Genomic DNA, 25182 nt, shown 5'->3' with positions numbered 1-25182 from the left:
TTGGAACTGGCTGAGCCTTGAGGTCCCTTCCAACCCTAACTATGATTCTGTGACTCTTTGATGCTGAGCAAACCACTGCTGTGCAGTGACTCTGGTGTATAAATGCCCTTTCCATCCTCACTGCTCTTCCCAACAGCCAGGCAGGATGGCTTAGTGCTCTGAGCACCAGTGTGAGATACCTACACTGGGAACCCCTGGGTCAAATCCAGCAGGGTCAACTCAGCCCTTCCACCCCTGTGAGGTAAATACCCAGAGCAGCTTTGTTCCTCCCTGTGGAACTTTTGGGGGTGAGACCTTTTAGCAACCCAAGGTCCTGTCTGCTCCATGTGGATATGAAAAGCTCCTGGTAGCCCTCTTGTCAGCTCTGAGCACCCATCCCAGTGTCCATGACCAGAGTGTCCTCTTCACTCCAGTGTTGTGCAGCATGCCCTGTGTGGCCACAACCCTTCCCCATCAGACCTGCTGCATTCCATTGATGCTGTGTGGGGGTCTGTGAGGTGCCTGGGGGCAAGGGGGGGGAGGGTGTGATGCTTTCCCAAGAGAGAGATGGTTCATCCATGTCAGCTGCTCTAAAGTGCATCCCTCCAGACCCAGCAGTGGCTGATGTTCCCTCTTTCCCCTCCCCTCTTGCCCCTGGCAGTTCATGGACCTGAGGACTCGCTACACGGCGCTGGTGACCCTGACCACCCAGCACGTCAAGTACATCAGCGACGCGCTCCGCAGGCTGGAGGAGGAGGAGGTAAAGGCCTTCTGTGGACCTGAACTCTGGGCAGCATCGTTTCCAGCACCACTCCCAGCCCCCCCACCCCCCTGCCAAAGGGTGCTGCCCCCTGGCCTGAGGGTATCTCCAGCTTTGGAAGTCACAGAACCGCTTGGCTTGGACAAGACCTTGAAGGTCGCTGGAGTCCAAGCATCAGCCCAGCGCCACCGTGGGCACCAAACTGTGTCCCCAAGTTGCCATAGCTACACTTACTGGAACAGCTCCAGGGGTGGGGACTCCACCACCTCCCTGGGCAGCCTGTCCCAGAGCCTGACCACTCTTGCAGCAAACAAATTGTTCCTCATATCCGACCTAAACTTCCCCTGGGGCAACTTGAGGCCATTTCCTCTTGTCCCATCACTTCTTCTTTAAGAGAAGAGACCAGTCCCACCTCACTCCAGTCTCCTTTCAGGCAGCTGTAAAGAGCCAGAAGGTCTCTCCTCAGCCTCTTTTTCTCCAGGCTAAAGACCCCCAGCTCCCTCAGCTGCTCCTCCCCAGCCCTGTTCTCCAGACCCTTCAGCAGCTTTATTTCTCCAGCCCTTCAATGTCCTTCTGGGTCCCCTCTGATGTGGACATCTTCCTCCCTCCTCTCTTTGCAGAAAGTAGTGGAGGAGGAGAAGCAGGAGCACGTGGACAAGGTGAAGGAGCTCCTGGGCTGGGCCCTGGGCTTGAAGCAGAGTGTGCAGGGCAGGACAGCTGCTGCTGGCAGCAGAGAGCTGGGCGACATCGAGAAGTCCATCTCGGAGCAGCAGGTGAGCTGGGAGCAGCCATCGCAGCTGCTTTAGCTGCTGCTCATCTCCCACAGCTGCCTCAGTTAAGCTGCTTGATTTCTTCTGGGTGGTTCTCTTTCCCCTGACAGGCCCTGAATGAGGAGCTGGCTGCCAAGAAGGAGCAGGTCTCCGAGGCCATCAAAACTTCCCAGATCTTCCTGGCAAAACACAGCCACAAGTGAGTGTGACCTGAGCGGGAGGCAGGGAGAGCAGAGGGGCAGATGAGACACCTTAGGGCTGGTGTCCAGGGGCTGCCATTAAAACCAGTGGTGAGCTGAAGGTGACAGCAGGATTCTTTCTTATCTGCATGAAAGGTGCAACCCATTTATGCTGTTGGGAGAACATTGAGCCCCCTTCAGCAGGGATCCAGCCCTGGGCAGCTGGGATGGGATCAGAGCAGGTCAGAGCTCAGCTACCCCTGCTGGTTTTAGCTGAGCTGGGCAAGGAGTGGGAAGAAGGCATCTGGGGGGAGTTGGGCTTTTTTTCTTGACCAGAGCAACAGGATAATGTGTACTAGAAGAAACTGCCCTGAAAGGGTTCTCAAAGCCTGGCACAGGCTGCCCAGGGAGGTGATTGAATCCCTACCCCTGGAGGTGTCTCAAAGAGGCAGAGATGTGGTGCTGAGGGCCATGGTTTAGCCCCCAGCCTTGGCAGAGTTAGAGACTGGTTGGTCTGGGTGATCTTAAAGGGCTTTGCCAACCAAACCAATCCTGTGGTTCTGCAGAGCTGGGAGCTGGTTTGTGCTCTTTCCCTGAGAGATTTCCCTTTGCCCTTGCAGGCTTTCCCAGGCAGAGAAGGAACAGATTTCTGCTCAGATTGGTGCCCTCAAGGAGACCTACCAGGTGCTGTGCAACGACTCCACGGAGCAGCTGCAGCAGCTCCAGAGCCAGCTGGCTCAGGAGGCAGAGCAGAAGGTACTGCTGCCCACTGAGTCCCGTGGCTGCACAGCCACAGGACACTCCTCAGGGTGTGAAAAAGAAAAGGTTTTGCTTGGTTGTGTGTCCCGTGGCCACCAGGCACTGCCAGCCTGTCCACTCTCTCACTTGCACGTGGTTGCCCTCTCCTCTCTTCTGTCCATGTGTCACTGGAAGCATCCAGGCTGGGCTGGTTCCCTGGTGGCCAAGCAAGAGCCCTCCAGGTCAAAGGGTTGTCCTGTGCCATGGTTGTCATCAGAGCTCTGCCTTGTGCCCAAGGGTTGGCTTGGTCACAGTGGGTGGGCAAGGATGGAGCTTTGTCCTGGGAAGGGTCCTCTTAGCACAGCTCTGTCCTCTGAGGAATGTCCTTAGGCACAGGAGGAGGCACAAGAAGGTAGGTTCCTGCAGAGGGACATCTGCCATGTCTGAGGGCCTGCTGAGGGCTTTGCCTCAGCTCTGGCTGAGGGAAGTTGCTCTCCTCAGTGGAAGAGAACTGCAACAAGCCAGGCCCTCAGCTGACCTGGGAGACCTTCACCACCCATAGCTGGACCCTGGTGACACCTCCCAGTGCTCCATCAGTCCCCATCTGTGGTCTGCTGGGTAGGGAGGGCTGAGGGTGCATCCTTCTGGGCTCTGTCTTGGTCAGTGCCAGGTGTATGTGTTCTCTACATGTTTGTACCTGTCTCAATGGATTTATTTGTCTCTTTGCTTGCTGGCTCCCTGTACTCTGAAGCAACGACCTGCTCAGATCTGGCCACGTGGAAGGTTTTGGCTCTTGGGGCCGTGAGTGAAGCCCAGTTCAAGCCACTCCTGGGAAGAAGGGGATGGGGGCTGCTCATTTGGAATCTGCCTGCCCAGCTCTCACCTAAACCTTGAGTTGTTCCTCTCCAGCTTGGCCTTTCCTAGCACATTGCAGGTGTCTCAGTGCAGCAAATGCTTTCCACTGGGAGCCTTTTAGCCCTCGTGCTGGCAGCAGAAAGCTTGTGGTGAGCAAACTGTCACCATTAAGACATCACAGCTTTGATGCCTTTGCTGCTGCTGCCAGGAGAGCAGCTGAGAGCAGCCTGCCCATGGAAAGGATTCATTTTCCTTTTCTTCCCCCCTGGGCAGGAAAATGACTTTTGAGCAGAAGCCTTCTCTGTTCTCATCTTTGTGTTCAGTCTTTGGGTCCTCACTCCAAGAAGGACATGGAGGGGCTGGAGCAGGTCCAGAGAAGGGCAACAAAGCTGGGGAAGGGTCTGGAGAACAGGGCTGGGGAGGAGCAGCTGAGGGAACTAGGGTTGCACAGTCTGGAGAGGAGGAGGCTGAGGGGAGACCTTCTAGTTCTGTACAGCTCCCTGAAAGGAGGCTGGAGCCAGGTGGGGCTTGGGCTCTGCTCCCAAGGAAGAAGTGACAAGACAAGAGGAAATGGCCTCAAGTTGCAGCAGGGGAGGTTTAGGCTGGACATGAAGAACAATTTCTTCCCCAGAAGGGTTGTCAAGGCCTGGCCCAGGCTGCCCAGGGCAGTGCTGGAGTCCCCATCCCCGGAGGGCCATGGAGCTGTGGTGCTGAGGGCTGTGGTTTAGTGGAGACCTTGGCAGTGCAGTGCTAAGGGTTGGACCTGACGATCTTAAAGGTCTTTTCCAACCCAGATGACTCTGTGATTCATGCAGCATGAGCACACTTCGGGGCTCAGGCTTGGACCACTTCACTCAGGCTCCCAACAAAGCCCAGCAAAGCAAACCAGAAGCTGGCAGCAGAGCTTTTGCTGCCCATCCCCACCGGCTGCCAGCCCATGCCGGCGCCTCTCCTGCCCGGCGCAGTTGCTTCACTGTAGAGGGAGCACCAGGAACCTCTTCTTAACATTTGCTTGCTGGAAACAAACAAAACAAACAATAAGAAACCAAAACTGTCAAAAAAGAGAAATGTTTGACCAGAGCAAAACTGCAAAGCTTCAATTGAGCATGATGTGTGCCCTGGACACTGTGTTTCGTGTCGACTGTGTTTGAAAAGATTAACTGACATCCTTGCTTACCAGTTTGAACTAACCCCTGCGGGATATTTTGTGTTTTAAACCACCCAAACCCCCAAGAGAAAGAGGATGGATCCCCACCCCCCCCACCCCCTCTCTGTGTGTCTGTGTGGGGGGAGGTTCTTTTTGCAAACCAAGCAGTCGCATGCTGGACGCTAACACCAAGCTTTACACTGTGTGTGATACGGCTGAGCTGCTCCGTAAGGCTCTGTCTTTAACTGCTCAAGGCACACCCTGCAACTCGGGTAAGTAAAAGCCTTTTACCCTCCCCCCTGACCTCCTTCCTTCTCTTCCTCCCTCCCATCTCCTTTTTGATCTTTCTCTTTGGCTTTATTCCAAGCCCCTTTCTCTCTCTTCTCCTCTCCTCTGTCTTTCCGTGGCTTGTTCGTCTCCGAGCGCGCATGTCGCAGCCTGCTGCTGCTGCTGGAGGGCTGAGGGGTTTCCAGGGGGTTCACCCCCATTTTCCCCAGCAGAAGGCAGTTTGGGGCTGCAGGTTTTCCAGCAGGTTCACCTCCATCTCCCCAGCAGAAGGCAGTGGAGGGGCTGCAGATTTTCCAGCAGGTTCACTTCCATCTCCCCAGCAGAAGGCAGTTTGGGGCTGCAGATTTTCCAGCAGGTTCAGCCCCAGCAGAAGGCAGTTTGGGGCTGCAGATTTTCCAGCAGGTTCAGCCCCAGCAGAAGGCAGTTTGGGGCTGCAGATCTTCCAGCAGGTTCAGCCCCAGCAGAAGGCAGTTTGGGGCTGCAGATTTTCCAGCAGGTTCAGCCCCAGCAGAAGGCAGTTTGGGGGCTGCAGATTTTCCAGCAGGTTCAGCCCCAGCAGAAGGCAGTTTGGGGCTGCAGATTTTCCAGCAGGTTCAGCCCCAGCAGAAGGCAGTTTGGGGCTGCAGATTTTCCAGCAGGTTCAGCCCCAGCAGAAGGCAGTTTGGGGCTGCAGATTTTCCAGCAGGTTCAGCCCCAGCAGAAGGCAGTTTGGGGCTGCAGATTTTCCAGCAGGTTCAGCCCCAGCAGAAGGCAGTTTGGGGCTGCAGATTTTCCAGCAGGTTCAGCCCCAGCAGAAGGCAGTTTGGGGCTGCAGATTTTCCAGCAGGTTCAGCCCCAGCAGAAGGCAGTTTGGGGCTGCAGATTTTCCAGCAGGTTCAGCCCCAGCAGAAGGCAGTTTGGGCGCTGCAGCCCAGCGTGGTGCAGGCTGCGTCCTCCACTATACCATAACTGAGCTGTGCCACAGCTTCAAATCCCACCCCAGCCAGCCATGCTGTTAGACTCACCAATAAAAGGCCATCAGAGGTTGGTTGGGATGCAAGAGGAATTCATTCCACAATCCCAAATTCCTCCTCACTAGCCCCACAAAAATCTTGCAGTGCTTGGGGCAACTTCAGACCCAGCCAGAGGGACTGGGAGAAACCCAAGCACCCAAGGAGCCTTTACCAGCTTAATTACTGCCCTGCCTGTGGGGATACCAGCAAGAACAGAACAGCCCCTCCAGAAACACCACAGTGGAAGGTCTGTTCCCAGTCTGTCACTGCTCCCCTGCTGGGACCTCCAACTTCTTGCATTTCTCCTCCTGCCCTGCCCGAAGAGCACGAGCTGGAGCCGGGCAGGGCAGGCAGTCGTGCGCGGGGAGCTGCCCTGCATGCAGAGCTCCTGCCCTAATGCATGGCCAGGCTGTGTGGCTGAGGAGCTGCTCCATGGCACTGGGAGGGCTGTGGTGTTCCCACCACTTGAGATCTGCTTGGGAAGTGCAGGGTTTGAAGCATGGCAGGAAGCTGTGCCAGGAGAGGTTCTTAGGCACCCTGAAGTGGACGTCCGTGGGGTGGTTTTGCTCCGCGGTGGGATTGGGTTTGTCTTTACTCTTGGCAAGCGGAGTCATTGAATGGCTTTTGGTGTGCTTGGTGGTCTCCTTCTCTCTGTTTGTCTGTGGAGCATCAGGAGCACTTCTGGGTTTGGCTGCTTGCTGCTTTGCTGCCTTACTCTTGGTGGATGTTGGAAGCATCTTGGTGCTGCCCTGGGTGATGGACTTAGAGGAGCATTAGACCTTGCTGGCAGCGTGCAGGCTGGCAGCTGCACCATCTGCCTGCTGTGGTGCCTTTGGGGTTGCATTTCAAACACTTTGGGACCCCTTTCTAGCCTGTTTAGGGTTTTAAGACTTTGGGGGTGGTGGTGGAACTCAAACAGTTTGAAAAAGCTCCATTTTGAGTGAGTTCTCCTCCTTTCTCTCTTCTAGGGCAGCGAAGCCGTGGCAGGAGTGATCGATCTTGGCACAGCAGAAATCCTCCCTGTCTTTGGTGCCATGCAGAGAGGTCTTGTAGATCAGGACACTGGCCTCCTGCTCTTGGAGGCTCAGGTTATCACTTCTGACTTGGTCATTCCAGAGACCAAGGAGAAAGTCTCCTTGGAGAAAGGTCTGGCAAGAAACATCATCGATCTCCAAACCTTCCAGGTGCTGCAGCAGCTGAAGGATGCTCTCCAGCAGGTGGAAGAAGTCAGGCATGAGGGGAGGCAGCTCCTCCCTGTCGCTGCTGCCATAGAAGAGGGGAGGATCAGTGAGGACGTTGGGCTGAAGATTCTTGAAGCTGAGCTCAGCACAGGGGGGTTTAGAGCCCCTCAGGGCAGAATCAGCATGGAGACAGCGGTGCAAGAAAGGCTGCTGCCCCCCCAGCTCTACTCCAGGCTTCTCTCTCACCTGGAGCATGGGAAGGACCTGATTGACCCCAAGACTGCTGAGAAGCTCAGCCTGCCTGAGCTGATGCACCGCTGCATCCTCCACCAAGACACTGGCCTGAGGCTGCTCCCGGTCAGGCAGCCGGCAGGTGGGGTGGTGAGCTCCAGAGCAGGCAGGAAAGTCACCATCTTCCAGGCAGCCCAGGAAGGGCTGATAGACAGGGAGGTCATGCTGAGGTTGCTGGAAGCCCAGCTCGTTGCTGGGGGCATTGTTGACCCCAGGACAGGGCTCAGGCTGACTGTGGATGAAGCCATGAGGCAGCATCTGCTGGAGCAGGACCTGGCGCGGGCGCTGCTGGTGAGGCAGCTCCGGGCGGGTGGCATCACCGACCCCGGCACGGGGCAGAGACTGACCATTGATGAGGCTGTAAGGAAGGGGCTGGTGGCACCAGGGATGGCATTGGTGGTCCTGGAATCCTTGTGGTCCTTTATGGGGCTCCTGTGGCCAGAGACAGGGGAGGTGGTGGCGGCAGCAGACGCCCTGGAGCAGGGAGTGCTGTCTGCAGAGCTGGCCAGCAAGATGCTCAGCAAGAGGCAACTCCTCCAAGCTGTCTTCATACCAGAGACCACCGAGGTGGTGTCCTGGAAGCAAGCAGTGGAACATGGCATCTTGGAGAGGGATGTGGCAAAGAAGCTGAAGTCAGCACTCATTCCTGATGTCCTGGGCAGTGTGCAGCCTGCTGGCTCTCCAGGCAGCAGCAGGCATGGCCCAGGCCCCCCTGGGCCCAAAGAGCAAAGCGACCCTCTGCTGAGGAGCAATGAGGAAAGGCTGATGTCCCACCTGATGACACACAGCTACATCAACATCCAGGATGGCCAGAAGCTGCTCTTAGTAGATGGAGAGCTGAACAGTCTCACTAAAGCCCTCATCCAAAGCCAAGAAAATGGATCCTGTGCACACATGTTGGAGGAGAGGGAAGGCTTTGAGAAGAGCAAGGCAGGTGTGGCAGGGGAGCCTTGCAATGGCTTGGCTGTAGAGCAGCTTGAGCTTCAATTTGCTCCTCCAAAAGAACTAAGCAAAAAGGTCCTACCACCTAGAGCTGCCTTGGAGAATGGGGAGGTGGTGATGGCACCTGAAAGCCTCTTGTTGGAGGATGCAGAGGAGTTCCTGCTTGTGGGGGAGCCACAGCAGGCTCCTAGCAAACAGAGGACTATCAAGAGTGAAATTGATGCTGAATTTGGAAGAGAGCAAGTGGCTGCTGCGAGCCAGGACAAGCATCAGGTACAGCTGTCAGTGCCAGCACATCCTGGTGACCTTGGTAGTGGATTCAGAGAAGCAGAGGAGATGATGGCTGAGGCAGGAGAGTCATCCAAGCCTCCTGCAGTAGATGGAGTGGAAAGCATCAAAGATCAGAAGAAAGCATCAGAGAGTGGGACGGTTGTGAAAAGTGAGCTCTGCATAACAGTGCCTGCTCCAGAGTGGAGAGAGGGACTGGAAATCGTGGCAGAGAGGTCTCAGGGGATGGAGGAACCTGAACTAGAGGCAGAAGAGGTTGGAGAGATTTATTTGCTTAACAAGGAAACAGTTGAGAATGGCATGGTGGGAGGAGAGGAGATTGGGCTCCCTGGAGCTGGAGAGGCTGAGCGAGCAGAGTGGCAGAGTCAGGACACTGAAAGCATCCTGGAAGTACAAGGAGAAGGTGAAGCAGTGTTAGATGCTGAGAGTGGTGATGGAACATCCCTGCCAGCCCCTGCTGTGCTGGAAGTGCAAGGAGAAAGGGAAGCAGTTTTAGATGCTGAGAGTATTGATGGAACCTCCCTGCCAGCCCTTAGTGTCCTGGAAGTGCAAGAAGGAGAAGGGGCAGAAGTATTAGATGCTGAGAGTGGTGCTGGAACATCCCTGCCAGCCCCTGGTGTCCTGGGAGTTCCAGAAGGAGAAAGGGAAGCAGTGTTAGATGCTGAGAGAGGTGATGGAACATCCCTGCCAGCCCCTGGTGTCCTGGGAGTTCCAGAAGGAGAAAGGGAAGCAGTGTTAGATGCTGAGAGTGGTGCTGGAACATCCCTGCCAGCCCCTGGTGTCCTGGGAGTTCCAGAAGGAGAAAGGGAAGCAGTGTTAGATGCTGAGAGAGGTGATGGAACATCCCTGCCAGCCCCTGGTGTCCTGGGAGTTCCAGAAGGAGAAAGGGAAGCAGTGTTAGATGCTGAGAGTGGTGCTGGAACATCCCTGCCAGCCCCTGCAGAGCAGGAAGAGGACACTTTGGAGATGCTGCTGGCACAACTCCAAAGTGGTGGCATACTCCATGAGCAGACAGGCAAAACTCTTCTTCTGAATGAAGCAGTAGCCCATGGGTTGGTGCCCAGCCACACAGCTGTGAAGCTGATGGAGAAGATGAAGATGTTCAGTGGCTTCTTTGACTCTCAAACCTGCGAATCGTTAACCACCGAGGACGTCATTGAGGAAGGGCTGATGGATGAGAACCTTCTCCAGAAGGTGCTCACAGCTGACAAAGCCATCAGTGGTGTTCTGGACCCAGGCAATAACTTTGTCTACTCTGTCAAGGATGCTGCTGCTGTTGGCCTTCTGGACAAGGAGACAGCCCTGAGGATCTTGGAGGGGCAGGTGGTCACCGGCGGCATCGTTGACTTGAAACGTGGCAAAAAAATCTCAGTCACCCTGGCTTCCAAGCTGGGCCTCATAGAGCCAGCAAGTCAGAAGGAGCTGGGCAAGCTGGAGAAGGCTTCCAAAGGCAAAGACACTGATGAGGTGACCAGACAGAAGCTCCTCAGCTTACAGGCTGAGACCAGTGGAGTTGTGGATCCCAGAACCAAGCAGGCTCTGACTGTCGCCCAGTCTGTTGAGAAAGGGCTCCTGGAAAAGGACAAAGCCTTCCAGCTCCTGACCAAGCAGATTGCTGCTGGGGGAATCATCCATCACGGCTCTGGAATGAGGTTTTCGGTGAAGGATGCAATGAAACATGGTTTGATTGGCCAAGATTTGTGTCATGAGCTGAGGCAAGCTGAAAGTGTGTGCCTGCAGGGCTGTGTCCACCCAGAGACGCAGCAGAGGCTGCCCTCGGCCCAGGCGCTGTCAGCAGGGCTGCTCAGCCCTCACTTCCAGAGGGAAGTGCAAGAAATCCAGGCTGGGAGTGGAAGTGTTTTTGATGCAGCTTCTGGCCAGAGGCTGGCTCTCTCTCAAGCAGTGAAAGAGGGCTTGCTGCCCAAGCAGGTGGTGGAGAAGGCGCTGGCATCTTCAGAGCTGAAGGAGGGAATGGTAGATCCTGAGACCTGCCTGGTCCTGCCCTACTCAGAGTTCCTCAAGAAGTGCAAAATCGACATTGAGTCTGGCCAGAGGTACCTGGAGGTCCATCCCTTCAGAGCCATCAGGGATGAGGTGACAGGGAAGAAGCTGACATGTGCTGAGGCTGTGAGGCTGGGCAAGGTGGACCTCCTGCCCACCCTGCGCCTGCTGCAGGCTCAGGCAGACAGCGGAGGGGTCGTGGAGGGCACTGTCAGCAAGAGGCTCTCCCTGAAGGCTGCTGTGGAGCGAGGGCTGCTGGATGAGGAGATGGCCAAAGCCATTGCCTCCAACCAGATGAGGGCTGGGGGAATTGTTGATGCTGGCAGTGGGCAGAGATTGACTTTAAAGGAAGCTGTTGGAAAAGAACTGATTAGCCAAAAATTAGCTGCGGCTCTGCAGGAGGCACAAACCTCCCAAGCCAAATATGGTCCTGAGGTTTGCCCAGGGGATAAACCCCACCTTTTCCAGGAAAAAAGGGAAAGAATATCTCCCAAAGAGGAGGATGGCATCATCCCTGCCAGGGCTGCCAAGAGCTCTGATGGTGCTGAGCACAAAGCTGCGTCCGAAGCCATGAGCTATGACACAGCTGGAGGTGCTGCTGCTGACAGCTCCCCAGGGCCACCAGCAGAAGGGAAATCAAAGCCTCAAGAAACCTCAGAGGTTGGTGTGAGGCCTCAGCCCCCCCCAGAAGCTGAAGTGACTCCAGAGTACCCCTCAGTGCTGGGTACAACATCTCTCCCTGAAGCGATGGTGGAGGTGAGGGCTGTGAAAAAAGAGACTGCAAAGAGCAGGTCCCAGGTGGGAGCAGCTGAGGGGAAGGAATCAAAGAGAACAGAAGGAGGTAGAGAGACAGAGAAAGCAGAGGGATTGGGCATGGAGAAGGAACAGCTCTTGGACAAGGAGGTGCTTTCCAGTGTGAAGGGTGGTGAGGAGAGGAGTAGTGGGAGAGGCTTTGTAAGTGCAGAGGATGGTGAGGAGAGGAGGAAAGACTTGGCAAGTGCAGAGGATAGTGAGGAGAAGAGGAGGAGGAAAGGCTTTGTAAGTGCAGAGGGAGTTGTGGCAGGTGAAGAAGGTGCAGTGGTGGCTGCTGAGCAAGGAGAGCAAGCAGGCAGGCTGGAGCAGGGAGCAGCAGCTGCGCCAAGGGAGTCTGCTCCTGTGGGGCAAGAGAAGGGTCCTGCAAAGCCTGGAGAAGCCCTGAAGGTTGGCATCCCTCTGAAGCCTGCAGGAGATGAGCTCCCAGGTAAAGGAACTGTCAAACACACTGAAGGAGAGAGCCCCAGGCTGGGTGGAGAAGGTGCAGTGGATCAGGAGAAACCAAGTGGGCCTGAGCTGAAACCTGCCCAGAAACAGAAAAGCAAAAGGAGGAGAGCAAAGCAGGTTGCTGGGCCAGGAGACAGCACTCAGCCAGAGAAACCTCCTGTGCAAAAGGAGTCCCTTCCTAGCCTGGTTTCCAAAGAAATTCCAGGGCAAGAGAAGGAGGAGGAGGAGAAGGAGGAGGCCTTTGTCTTGAGCACACCAGAACCAAGACATGAAGGCACCACCAAAGTTACTGCTGGCTTGGCCCAAGACTCAGCCAAGGTCATGGGGGGCAGCAGGGATGACAAAGCAAAGAGAAGAACTGAGAAAGACAGAGACAACCTGGCTGGGGGTCAGCTTGTCCCAGGACAAGGAGAAGCCCAAGAAAGGATCAGAAATGGTCCTGATTCCTTGCTGGCATTGAGCCTGGAGGAGAGGATGACCCAGGAAGACAGCAAGGTGGAAGCCACCAGCGATGTGTCCATCTCAGGCCCCGCAGCAGGCAAGCTGCCTGAAGAATTAATCATCAGGGAGGAAGCCACAGGAGGGCAGGAAAGTTCTTCAGCCCTTCAGCTTGCAGAAGAGACACAGCAGGAGATCAGCACAGTCCAAGGAGATGCCCTCACTGCCCCAAAAGCCCAAGGAGAAACACCCCAGGAGAGGAGCAGGCAGCCAGCAGCTGGTGACAGAGGCTTGCTCCTCCCTGTGATAGTGGAGGGGGAGCTGCTGGAGACCTCGAGGGAATCCACCAGGCCAGCCCAGGTCAGCTGTTGGTTTTTTGCTTGTTCAGCCTTTATTTCTTTATTTTCTTCATTGATGAGCTCTCTGTGTGTGGGTGATGTTCAGTCTGTCCAAGGTCCTCACCACAGAGGACAACCAGAAGATTGAGGGGTGGGTGTTGGAGCTTGGGGTTGCAGTGTCAGCTGGGAAGGATTTGGGATCCAGGGCTGTTTGGCTGCAGACACTCTCAGGGCTTAGCTGTGGCTTCTGTCTGCTGGAGCATTGTTTCTAAGTGACTCAGAAGCAGGGCTTTGGGGTTGGTGGTTTCTTGGCACTTCTATTGCAAGCCCAGAGGTCTCCTGCCAATTCTGAGCTGATGTTGGGGGTGGGGGGGAAGGAGCTGGGTGTTGTTTTGTTTTTCCTGTAGTAAATCTTGGAGATAAGGCTGGTGAGTGGAAAGTCCCTGAGATGGAATGCTGGGAGCAGAGTTCTTCTTGGAAACAAAACAAAGTCCTGTGGAATCCTTTTGTTTTCTGTCTCAAGATGGGGTTTGGGCTTGCTCTTTGGGCTGTGCAGGTGATGTTCAGCAAGAAGATGTGCCTGGAGCACGATGAGAAGCTGGTCTCCTACCTCTCCATGCTGCGAGACGTGGAGATGAGGATCCAAAGGGTGCAGCCAGTGGAGCAGAACCTGGCAGCTCTGCAGGACCTGCTGCGCCAGGCAGAGGTGAGCCAGGCTGGGCCAGGCTGCTGTTGGGCAGGGCAGAGCTCGTCCCTCCTCTCCCCACTGTGGCCAGCAGCTCAAGGGAGGTTTCCTGCCCTGCTACTCTGCCCTGGTCAGGCCACACATGGAGCATTGTGGCCAGTTCTGGGTTCCTCAGTTCAAGAGACAGGGAACTGCTGGAGAGAGTCCAGCAGAGGCTCCAAAGATGCTGAGGGGCCCTGGAACAGCTCTGTGAGGAGCACAGGCTGAGAGCCCTGGGGGTATTGAACAACAGTCCCAGAGGGGATCTATCAATGCAGGAGCTAAAGAGTGGGGGACAAGAGGGTGGGGCTGGGCTCTCCTCAGTGGTCCTCAGTGATAGAGCAAAGGACACAAACTGGAACCCAGGAAGTTGGACTTAAAGCTAAGGAGCCATGAGAGTGCTGGAGCCCTGGAGCAGGCTGCCCAGAGAGGTTATGGAGTCTCCATCTCTGGGGAGATTCCAAACCCATCTGGACACTGCAAGCTGCTGTGGGTGCCCTGCTGGAGCAGGGGGGTTGGACTGGATGATGTCCAGAGGTCCCTTCTGACCCTTCCCACTCTGTCTCTGTGATTCATGCACAGCCCCTGTACCTCCTCCTCCCCTTCTGGGAGCCATCCAGGGGGGGCAGTCTCAGGTTTAAGAGGCACTGCTCTGCAAACCCCATCCCTCCTGCTCTGACACTGCCTCTGGCTCACCTTCTCCTCCCTGCTTAGACAATAACCTAAGCTTGGCTGGAATGCGTTTTACAGCCTGCAGCCAGGCAGGCGAGTGCTGGCAGCTGAGCAGGGCTGGAGGATGGTGATGAATTGTTCTAGCAGATAGACACAGCGTTGGGAGCTGGGGCTCCAAAAGCTTTCCTCAGCTTTGGCAGTGGGAGGATGAAGTCAGCTTCCCTTAGCCATGAGGATGCTGTCTTGCCTCAGGCCCTGGGAGCGGAGCTGCAGGAGCTGAGCTTCCCAGTGAATCAGGAGTTGGATGCCGTGAAGTGGATCGTGGCCAACCCCCCCGAAGAAGTCCCTGAGCAATTACTGAAGGCTTTGGAGAAGGATGCCAAGAACCTCCAGAAGTCTCTGAGTTCTGCAAGTGATATCCTGGAGTCCAGGCTGCAAAACCTTCGTGGGGCAGCAGAAGCTGAAAAGGTAGAGCCGGGAACCGTCCTCACCCTGCCCCTGCTGTCCCCCTAAGCGTCCCAACGTGCTCCTCGGAGCGCTCTGCTCCTTCTTTTAATGCTGCCTTTTCTGGGTTTGGGGTTCTTTTTAAGGCTAAAATCTTGGCACACCACGAAGCTCTCCAGGATAAACTCCAGGAGCTGCTGGGTTGGGTCTCTGGCACCGCTGGGTCCCTGGATGCCGCCGATTCCCAGCCCGCGCCCGACGCCGGCAGCTTGAGTCGCTGCCTGCAACGCTACAAGGTAACCATGGCAATGCCCCCAATCCTCCTGGCTGATGGAGCTGCTGTTCTCTGCATGGAGGAGAAGCTTTTAATCCTGATTTCCCTCTTGGAGCATGCCAAGGGTTTGCCTTTATCCTTTGCTGCAGCAGGAGCGACGGTCTTGTACTTGCTCCGAAGTCCTTTGTTAGTGCAACGCACAAAGCTTCGGCTGCCGGAGGAGCAGGCTCCGGTGCCAGGGGTGTGCAGAGGGCTGGGCAGCTGGGGAGGATTCCTCCATCAGCTTCTGAGGTGTTGAGGAGAGAGCTGCTTGCTCCATGGGGGCTCTGAGAGCTTCCTCCATCACGTCTGCCCTGCTTTCATGGAATCATAGCATCAGCCAGGTTGGAAAGACCTCAGAGAGCATCAAGTCCAACCTAGTACCTATTGCCTGACACCTCCTGACAACCAAACCATGGCTCCAAGTGCCACATCCAAGCCTTTCTTGAACACCTCCAGGGATGGTGACTCCACCACCTCCCTGGGCAGCACATCCCAATGGCCAATTACTCTTTCTGGGGAGAGCTTCTTCCTCACCTCCAGCCTAAACCACCCCTGGCACAGCTTGAGACTGTGTCCTCTTGTTCTGTTGGTGGTTGCCTGGGAGAAGAGACCAAGCTCCACCTGGCTACAACCTCTCTTCAGGGAGTTGTAGAGAGCAAGAAGGTCTCCCCTGAGCCTCCTCTTCTCCAGGCTAAGCAACCCCAGCTCCCTCAGCCTCTCCTCACAGGGCTGTGCTCCAGACCCCTCCCCAGCCTTGTTGCCCTTCTCTGGACACCTTCAAGTGTGGGGAGGGATTTCTGGAGATCACTGAGTCCAACCCCCTGGCCAGAGCAGGTTCACCTAGAGCAGGTTGCACAGGACAGTGGCCAGGCAGGTTTGGAATGGCTCTGGAGATGGAGGCTCCACCACCTCTCTGTGCAGCCTCTCCATCAGCTGTGTGAGGAGCCCAGGAACATTTATTCAGCTCTCAAGATTTGGTCAGTTTGTAGAATCAGCATCTCCTGTTGGCTGGTAGCACCTTGGCATTGAAGTCAGGGGATTGGAGGCTTTGAGGGTTGGACTGGATGGAGCTGCTGATAGCTCTGGGTCATCTTCACACCCTGCATGCTTGGTCCAAGCAACCTTTTGGTGAGGTGCTGGAGGAGAGTTGGATAATTGCCTTGGTGAGATGCTGTGAGCTCGATGCTGAGGGTGCTTCTGGGAGCATTTGGGAGTTCTGGAATTCATCATTCTGGTGCCAAAGCTCTTGTCTGGAGCACCCATCCATGTGTCCCATCTGAGCCTGGCTGTGCAGGCAGGTCAGGCTGCTTCCAGCTGCCACTTCACAGCTTGGCAAGGGGAGAGGAGCTCCAACCATTCAATAGGCAAAAGCACTGGGCTAAAGTTTGACAAAACTCCCCTAAAAGCATATCCACAGCAGCCATGGAGGCAGCTTTACACTGACTGCAGAGTCACTGTGCCTGACAGGTCTTCTCCTCTCCTTCCTAGGAGCTGAAGGAGCCTCTGGCCGACACCAAGTCCCAGCTGGAGGCCACTGCCTTCGACATCCAATTCCTCATCTCGGAGCACGCCCAGGACCTGAGCCCTCAGCAGAGCAGGCAGCTGCTGAGGTTGCTGAACGAGCTGCAGAAGGCTTTCAGGGACCTGTCAGAGCGGGTGACAGCTCGGCTGGAGGTGCTGCAGCTCTGCCTCCGGCAAGTGGAGCAGACAGAGCAGGTGAAGGTTGTGAGACCTCTGCCGCTGGCTGCGGTTTGCTGGCTGAAGCGCTTCCCGGCCACCACACCTCCTGGCTGGGATTCCAGCTGCATGCCACTCACAGTCCATGACTTCTCCTTGCACATCTGAAGTCTGTCATCTTCTTCTACCATCTAACTTGCCAGGTGCAAAGTCCCTTTCCTCCCCAAAGCCAGAGCCCTGCTGAGCTCTGGGTAGTGCACCTCGGCAGTTGTCTGGTGGCCATTGAGTCTCTTCAGGCTGCTGGGTGGAATAAACCTTGGTCCCTGTAAGCCCACCAGCAGATCCCAGTGCAGAGGGACCACCCCAGACACCTGGCAGTTTTAATCACAGAGTTGTTTTGGTTGGAAAAGCCCTCTAAGGTCATCCAGGCCAACCATCAACCCAACCCTCCCCTGGCCAGCAAACCAAGTCCCAGAGTGCCATGGCCACAGGTTTCTTGAACCCCTCCAGGGCTGGGGACTCCACCACCTCCCTGGGCAGCCTGTGCCAATCCCTGACCACTCCTGCAGCAAAGAAATTGTTCCTAATCTCCAATGTCTTGTTGAGTAGAATCACAGAATGTTAGGGGTTGGAAGGGACCTCCAGAGACCACCAAGCCCCTGCAAATCAAGAGCGCTTAGGGCAGGTCGCACAGGAACACATCAGAGCAGGTTGTGAAGATCTCTGGAGAAGCAGACTCCACAACCTCTCTGGGCAGCCTGCTCCAGGGCTCTGTTGCCCTCACAGTAATGAAGTTTTTCCTCATGCTGAGATGGAATTTCCACTGCACAGCTGAGGTTTTGCTGTCCCAGAGAGGCAGCTGATGATGCAGCTGCGAAAACACAGTCATAGAATCATAGAATGGTTTGGGTTGGAAGGGACCTCAAAGATCATCCATTTCCCACTCCCCCTGGCAGGGACACCTCCCACCAGCCCAGGTTGCTCAAGGCCTGGCCCTGAACACCTCCAGGGAGGGGACATTCACAGCCTCCCTGGGCAACCTCTGCCAGTGTCTCCCCAGCCTCACTGGGAAGAATTTCTTCCTAATCTCCAGTCTCAATCTCCCCTCCCCAAGCCTCAATCTGTTCCCCCTTGTCCTGTCACTACAAGCCCTTGTCAAGAGCCCCTCCCCAGCTTCCTTGTAGGTCCCTTTCAGGTACTGGAAGGCTGCTCTAAGGTCCCCCTGGAGCCTTCTCTTCTCCAGGCTGAATAACCCCAAGTCCTCCTCTCTCTGCTGCCTGGCTGCAGCACTCATCCCTGCATGGATCCTCTTAGTCAGGACAGGGATTAGTGTGGTTTTGATTAACAATTGCTGTCTGTTAACTCTTGCCTGTCCTCTCTGGAGTGTGTGTTTGTGTGGTTATTAACCAGTTTGCTTTGCCTTTTCAGATTGTCCATCCTAACCCAGGAGGAACTCGCTTTGCAGCTGAAGAGCTCTTAGGAAGGCTCTTGCAATTTTGCTTCTGTTGTTTGGGGTTTTTTTGGTTGTTTCCTTATGACTTGGGAGAAACAAGCACAGTGGTTGTTGGTTTTGGCACAAGTCTCAACATCACCTTGCTGAAATGCCCAGGGAAAACTCGAGAATCAATAATAAACCAACCCCAAGGCCTTTACCTCCCCCTGGGAAAGGGGAGCAGAGACCTTGCAGGGACTCTCAGGTCACATCATGCTCAATTGCTCAAAGTGGCTTCTGTGTTGTGCTCTGGCAGCAGGAGGGAGGAGCTGGATCAGCTACAGAAACCTTTTTCTCTCTCCTGGGTTCCCTCTCCAACACCAGGATCCAAAGCCCAGCCTCTCTAGGTTGTTTGGGGGCTCGGGGGTGGTGCTGCCCTGACCTCAGGCTGTTGTCACCTCTCCCTCAGATGAGTTTCTGTCGCTGTTTTAAGCTTTGTAAGGCACAGAAACTTCTGGCTGAGCTCTCCTGGTAGAGGACAGCAGGACCTGGAGTGTAGCTCCACGTTGGAGCTCAACAGGCTTCTCACAGAGAAACCTGCCTGGATGGTGGCAGCCCTGCAGGGAGCAGCTGCTGCTCGGCCAGGACTCAGCACCTCAGCCCCACTCCTGCCTCCAGCGAGCCTGGCAGGGGAGAAGGAGCACCTGGAGAGCTGCCAAAACTGTTTCTGTGCTGCATCCTCCTCCTCCTCAGGGAGGTGCTGCAGCTGTAACCTCTCACCTTGCCTTTCAGCCACATGTGTGCCTGGAGGTGCAGCACTGGCTCTAACCGTGCCCTCTCCCCTTCCCTCTGCCCGCAGACGCTGCAGGAGCAGCAGGCAGCCCGGGCCCAGAGCCTGGCCGAGCTCAGCCGCTGGCTCTGCCAGGCAGAGGACACCTTGGCAGAGCAGCAGAGAGCAGCCAGCCAAGGGGACCTGTCCACCCTGCAGCAGAGGCAAAGTGATGTGAAGGTCAGTGCCTTTGAAAACCAGGGGGTGGGCTGGGAGGGGCAGAGGTGTGGGGGGAGTGCACAGAGCCTGACAGCATCCTCTGCCCAGGAGCTGCAGAGGAGCCTGCAGAGCCGAGCTGCCTCCTTCGCCAGCCTGCTCAGGAGCACAGAGGAGTTTCTGGAGGAGAACAAGGCAAAGATGGAGCCTGGCGAGCTGGCAGCGCTGCAGGAGAGGCTCCAGCGTGCCAAGGAGCAGTACCAGTCCTTGCAGGAGAGGACAGAGGTGGCCCAGAAGGAGCTGGAGGATGCTGTGAGTGCTGCAGTGCAGCAGGAGACTGAAAAGGTAATATGTGAAGAGCTGCAGCCCCAGGGGGCCTGCTTGAGGTGGACACTGAGGTCCAGCCCTGGTGTTCAGCTGGGTGATGTGGTGTAAAGAGGTTTGCTGTCCCTCTCTGTCCCCTGGGTGAGGTGGGACACTGATGCTGTGTCCTCTCCAGAGAGCTGCAGCCACACTTGAGCTGGTTGTGGAGGAGTCCCAGCACGGTGGGGGTTGGAAGGGACCTCTGGAGATCATCTGGTCCGAGCCCTCTGCTAAAGCAGGAAATGGGAGAGTAGAACACACCTGGCTCTGCCTTTGGGCTGGCCTTCGGTGGGGGTGTGAGCACTGGGCACCTCCACATGCTGATGGTGAAAGCCTGTGTGGAGTCCCAGCCCTGTGAGGTGCAGACCCCCAAGGCTGCATGGGGGTGAGGGATGCAGCAGAGCAGAAGCTGAGTCTTTATTCCCAGCTTCTTTGCACCTTTCCCAGAGAGCCACAAAGTGGTCTGAAGGTCTGTGAGTGTCTCAGGTGTTTGCTGGGGCTGGAAATCTGTTTGGGGTTGGTTGTTTCTGTTGGTTTTTGTCTCCCTCCCCTGTGCAGCCCTTTGCTGAGCGTGAATAAAATGGGTGGTTCTGATCTGGAGCCTTTCTGCTTGCAGGTGAAAGCTGCCAAGGAGCTGGAGGAGAACAGCAACAAAATTGATTCCCTTTTGAGCTGGGTGGCATCCCTGGAGCAGAAGGGAGAGCTCCCAGAGTACAGACCACATCCCATGGAGCGAGCCCCAGGGACACAAGCGGGGACAGGCACTCAGGATGTCCCTGACAGCCACACTGTGGGAGCAGACAGTGCTGCAGAGAGCCTGGATGAGGAGTATGAGAGGCTGAAGGTCAGGAGCAGCACCTTGTCCTTCTTTCTGCCTTGTGCACTGAGCCTGGCTGCTGGATGTGCTGTTACAGCATCCCAGCAGAGTGGGAGCTGGAAGGAACCTCTGGAGCTCACCCAGCCTGAGCCCTGTCCTATAGCAGGGCACCCACAGAGGCTTGTCCAGGACCACAATGGCCAGGGGGGGTTGGAAGCTCTCCAGAGGAGACTCCTAACATCTCTGGGCAGCCTGCTCCAGGGCTCCAGCTCCCTCACAACAAAGTTTCACCTCCTGTTCAGATGGAACCTCCTGGGTTCCAGTTTGTGCCCCTTGCCCCTTGTCCTATCCCTGGGCACCACTGAGAAGGATCTGGCCCCAGCCTCTTGCCCCCCACCCTTTAGATATTGATAAGCATGGAGAAGATCCCCAAACAGCTTGGATCTGGCCTCTGAAATGTTCAGGGGGATTGTCTATCCAGGAGTCCCCCCTGCCTGGCTTCCTGGAGGACCCCTCCTCCACCTTGGTGGGTGGGTGGCTGCCATGGCATGGTACAACCAGAGTAAGGAGAGAAGCTTCCCGTGATGCTCAGAGAAGAGCTTTCTCTCCTGCCTGTCCCAGCCCCGGGGCGTTCCCCACAGCTGGTGCCGCAGGCAGGGTGCAGAAGCTGCTGGTGGGCAGCCCTGCCAGGAGCACATCCTCACCTGCCTTCCCCACCCTCTCTTTTGTTTGCTTTTGCTCTGTTTCTCCAGGCCCAGCACCAGGAGCTGCTGTCCCAGCAGCAGGACATCATCCTGGCCACGCAGTCGGCGCAGGCGTTCCTGGCCAGGCAGGGCCGGAGCCTGGCGGGGGAGCAGCGGCAGGGGCTGCAGGGCAGGCTGGCGGGGCTGAAGGAGCAGTACTCGGCCGCGCTGGGGCAGGCGGAGGCCAGGCTGAAGCAGGTGCAGGGCCTGCGGGATGAGCTGCGCAAGTTCCTGCAGGACCACGCAGAGTTGGAGGCCTGGCTGCGGCAGGCGGAGCAGGACCTGGAGGGGATGGCCCGCGGCGGCGGCGACCCCGCGGCGCTGCAGCAGCTGCTCCTGCGGCAGGGCAGCTTCGCGGAGGATGTCATCTCCCACAAGGGAGACCTGCGCTTCGTCACCATGTCGGGCCAGAAGGTGCTGGACGCGCAGGGAGCCGCCGCCGGCTCCCGGCCTGGCGGCCTGGTCAGGAGCAAGCTGGAGGATGCCACGCAGAGATACACCAGGCTGCACTCCAAGGTACGGGAAGGGCTCTGCCAGGGCTGGGAGGGGAGCCCTGGCTGCTGTTGCCCTCCGCCTCTGGGGTCTGGCCGGGCTTAGAGCGTCCGTGGGGATCACAGGGGGCATCGAGAGGAGCGTGGGCAGCAGGGCAAGGCAGGCTCTCCCCCCCCTGTGATCTGCCCTGGTGAGGCCACAGCTGCAGTACTGTGCCCAGCTCTGGGCTCTCCAGTTCAAGAGGGACTGGGGAGAGTCCAACAGAGGCTGCAAGGATGGTTAAGGGACTGGAACATCGGTGTGGTGAGGAGAGGCTGAGAACCCTGGGGCTGTGGAGCCTGCAGGAGAGCAGCCCCAGAGGGGATCTGCTCAGTGTTTACAGATACCCAAAGGGTGGGTGTCCAGAAGGGGCCAGGCTCTTGGCAGTGGTGCCCTGTGACAGGGTGAGGGGCAGTGGGCACAAACTGGAACCCAGCAAGCTCCACCTCAACATGAGGAGAAACTTCTTTGGTGTGAGGGTGCTGGAGGCCTGGAGCAGGCTGCCCAGAGAGGTTGTGGAGTCTCCTTCTCTGGAGGCTTTCAAGACCCACCTGGCTGTGTTCCTGTGTGACCTGCCCTGGGTGACCCTGCTCTGGCAGGGGGGTTGGACTGGGTGATCTCCAGAGGTCCCTTCCAACCCCTACCATTCTATGCAGGACAAGGATTGTCTTCTTCAGGGTAGGAGTAACATCCGTCAGCCTTGGTGCTGGTCTGAGTGTTGCTCCCTGTGCTTCCTCTACCACACCTGACAAGCCTGGGGGGTTTCATTTTCCCTTCCTTGCTGGTTTCTGTGTGTTCTCCACCACTGCCAGGCTGCTCTGTGCCTTGTGTGCATCCTCCCCTTACATCTGGTTGCTCCTTTGCAGTGCACCAAGCTTGGCTCCCACCTGAGCACTTTGCTGGATCACTACCAGCAGTTCCAGGAGGTGGCAGAGTCGCTCAGGACCTGGCTGCAGGGAAGCGAAGCTGCTGTTGGGAAACTGCTCTCGGAGGCAGTGTCCTCAGATCCGGCTGTCCTGCAGCAGCAGCTGGCCAGTGCTAAGGTACAGGGTCCTTGGGTGGTCTCCTGGGGAGCACTGGAGCCTCTGTGGGAATTTGGTTGCTGCTCTGAGCTCAGCAGCAGGACAGAGGCTTGATCTGTTTGGGGGTTTGGCTGGCTGAGTGCAAAGCTGGACCTCAGCAGGTCCCAGTGCTGCACATCAGGTGGAGCCAAACACTTCTGAGAGCTGCTCAGAGCAGGGAGCAGGGGCTGTGGCCATGGACTGCCAGAGGAGACATCCTGGTGGGACATGGAGTGCCCAAGCACTCCTCCTCCATGAGGACACTGGGACTGCCCAGGCCCTCTGACCCAGCCCTGCCTGCAGCACAGGGTTGGACCTTCCTCCCATGTTAGTATTTTTATTAGTGATTTGGGGATCAATGAACAGAATCCATCAGCAGGGTTGCAGTGGAGCCCTGAGCATCCTGTGGGTGCAGGGGAGCCACCACTGGCTCTGTTTTGTCTTGCACCGAAGCAGCAGCTGCAGGGAGACCTCGCTGAGCATCAGGTGCCAGTGGAGAAGCTCCAGAAAGCAGCTCGGTCCCTGCTGGAGATCCAAGGGGAGCCAGCTCCTGACCACAGGCACATCCAGGAGACAACAGGTACAAGGCAAAGCAGTAGCAGGGCACTTGGGGGCATGGTTTAGTGCCCATGGTGGTGTTGGGTTGATGGTTGGCCTGGATGACCTTAGAGGTCTCTTCCAGCTGTAATGATTCTGTGATTCAGGGCTTGGCTTTGCCCATGGGGAGGGCTGGGATCCAGACTGGCCATTTGTGTGTCCCCTGTCTTGCTGCTGAGTTTGGGGACAGGGATTTGTCCTCAGAGAGGGTTTGGCAGGAGCCAAAGGTGTGATCCTTGGTGCTCCCTGAGCAGCAGGTGAGAAGCTCTCTGCCACTGACTCCTTTGTGCTGGACTCTGCAGATGCCATCGTGAGTCGCTTCCAGAGCCTCTCCCAGCAGATGGCTGAACGCTCAGACCTGCTGCAGAAATCTGTTGCCCAGTCTCAGAGCGTGCAGGAGAGCCTGGAGAGCCTCCTCCAGTCAGTGGCTGAGATTGAGAAGAACCTGGAGAGAGAGCAGCCAGCCACACTCTCCTCCAGCTCCATCCAGGACTCTCTCGCCACCAGCGCGGTAAGGCTGCTCCCTGTGCTCCCCACCTCAGCCAGGTCTGACTGCAGGACCTGAGCTGTACAGGCAGCTGCTGGGAGGCTGCTACAAAGCTTCTGAAAGCACCAAAAAGCCTTAAGAAGAAAGATCAGAACCTCCATTACCTTGAGCATGGACCTGTTGGGAATGTCCTTTCTTTGGGTGTTGGCCAGCAGGTCAAGGGAGGTTCTCCTGTCCCTCTGCTCTGCCCTGGTCAGGTCACACCCAGAGCACTGTGTCCAGTTCTGGGCTCCCCAGTTCAGGAGAGAGGGAACTGCTGGAGAGAGTCCAGCAGAAGCTCCAAAGATGCTGAGGGGCCTGGAGCAGCTCTGTGAGGAGGAAAGGCTGAGAGCCCTGGGGGTGTTGAGCCTGGGAAAGGGCAGCCCCAGAGGGGATCTGATTAGTGCTCAGCAAGAGCTAAAGGGAGGGGGCCAAGAGGATGGGGCAGACTCCTTCCAGCTGTGCCCAGTGACAGGACAAGGAGCAATGGCCACAAACTAGAATCCAGGAGCTTTCCCTTGAGCTTAAGGAAAACCTTTGCTGTGAGGGTGCTGGAGGCCTGGAGCAGGCTGCCCAGAGAGGCTGTGGAGTCTCTGGAGAGCTTCCAACCCCACCCCCATTGTGATCCTGGGCAAGCTGCTGTGGCTGCCCCTGCTCTAGCAGGGGGGGTGGATTGGATGATCTCCAGAGGGCCCTTCCAACTCCTGCCATCCCAGGATTCTTCTTGCTAACAAGTAGGGCTTGGAAGTCAGACAGCAGGGAAAGGCAGAGCCGGCCGGGGAGACGAGAAAGGAAAACTGGGATAAAAACCATTCTTGCCCAACTCTGGTTTTCCTGAGGGCTCCCAGGGGTGGCCCAGCCTCCTCACACCTGTTCAGTTTTGCTCAGGAGCAGCTCTTTGTCTGTGTGCTCCCCACAGAAGCTGAAGCAGGACATCGCCAGGCAGAAGAGCTGCCTGGAGGCCACCCGGGAGATGGTGACGCGGTTCATGGAGGCAGCCGACAGCCCCACGGCCTCTGCCCTGCAGGGCAAGCTGGCAGAGGTGACAGAGCATTTTGGCAGGCTGTGCCAGCAGCAGCAGGACAGGGAGGACGCTCTGAAGGGTCTCCTCCCCAAGGTGGAGCACTATGAGCAGCTCTCAGAGAAGCTGCAGCAGTTCACGGAGAGCAGAGGGCGGCTGCTGGCCTCGGGCAACCAGCCGGACAGGGACATCGCTGCCTTCTCCCAGCACATCCAGGTGAGGGGCAGGGAAGAGGCCCCCAGCTGCTTTGGGCTTCTGGAGCAGGGCTCTTCTGGAGTGGTTTGTCCTGGGGAACAGCTCCAGGCTGGCAGGATCCACAGGACCTGTGCTGGGGCAGCTGAGGTTGCTGCCAGCAGCGGGGAGCCTGGTGGCATCTCCCTGGAGCCAGGCTGGGGTTTGGAAGGGATTCTCCAGCCAGGCTCTGTGGGGCCAGACCAAATATAGCAAAGTTTTAGCAGTTGAACCTCTGTGGGGTTCACTGAGCAGCACCCTGCTGGCAGGAGGAGCAGTGCAGGATGTGACAAAGGCCTCAGAGATGCTGTGGGCCATGGTGGTCAGTCATGGCTGCATGGCATTCCTCCTCCTCCTCCTTTCCTACAAGTGCCCTGCTTGGTTTGGCCACAGCCTCAGGAATGCTCTAAGCTGGCATAAAACCAGACACTTGTGCTGGGGGGAGGTTGATTTGCCTTGGGCTGGAGTCCACCATCCCCTTCACTGCGTGGCCTGCACCAGGGGTGGTGGGACTTGGTCTGGCAGCTGCTTAAGGTATTTGCTGAGTCAGAGCTGGAGGAGCAGGTGGGGCTGAGCCATGGCCACTCGGTTTGGT

General features: G+C 56.8%; 1 protein-coding gene across 21 annotated transcripts in view; it reads left to right on the top strand.

The window, feature by feature from the left end:
• MACF1 (microtubule actin crosslinking factor 1) overlaps nt 1-25182 on the top strand; it is a 176916-nt gene that overhangs the window by 74675 nt on the left and 77059 nt on the right. For 19 of the 21 annotated variants that reach the window (XM_054170404.1, XM_054170416.1, XM_054170417.1 and 16 more), the window contains 17 exons: nt 641-739; nt 1360-1512; nt 1620-1708; nt 2309-2444; nt 6677-12469; nt 13004-13153; nt 14096-14311; nt 14434-14583; nt 16092-16319; nt 18572-18721; nt 18809-19042; nt 19677-19904; nt 20630-21136; nt 22018-22194; nt 22669-22792; nt 23112-23320; nt 24255-24572. In XM_054170404.1, coding sequence (XP_054026379.1) covers nt 641-739; nt 1360-1512; nt 1620-1708; nt 2309-2444; nt 6677-12469; nt 13004-13153; nt 14096-14311; nt 14434-14583; nt 16092-16319; nt 18572-18721; nt 18809-19042; nt 19677-19904; nt 20630-21136; nt 22018-22194; nt 22669-22792; nt 23112-23320; nt 24255-24572 — 8961 coding nt within the window. The remainder of the gene's footprint in view (nt 1-640; nt 740-1359; nt 1513-1619; nt 1709-2308; nt 2445-6676; nt 12470-13003; nt 13154-14095; nt 14312-14433; nt 14584-16091; nt 16320-18571; nt 18722-18808; nt 19043-19676; nt 19905-20629; nt 21137-22017; nt 22195-22668; nt 22793-23111; nt 23321-24254; nt 24573-25182) is intronic. The other 2 variants (XM_054170414.1, XM_054170413.1) reach the window with 1 other exon arrangement.

This window comes from Dryobates pubescens, chromosome 20, assembly GCF_014839835.1.
Source record: "Dryobates pubescens isolate bDryPub1 chromosome 20, bDryPub1.pri, whole genome shotgun sequence".
Lineage (NCBI taxonomy): Eukaryota > Metazoa > Chordata > Aves > Piciformes > Picidae > Dryobates > Dryobates pubescens.
Note: the sequence above shows the minus strand (reverse complement) of the source record. Positions and strands in the feature narration are given on the sequence as shown.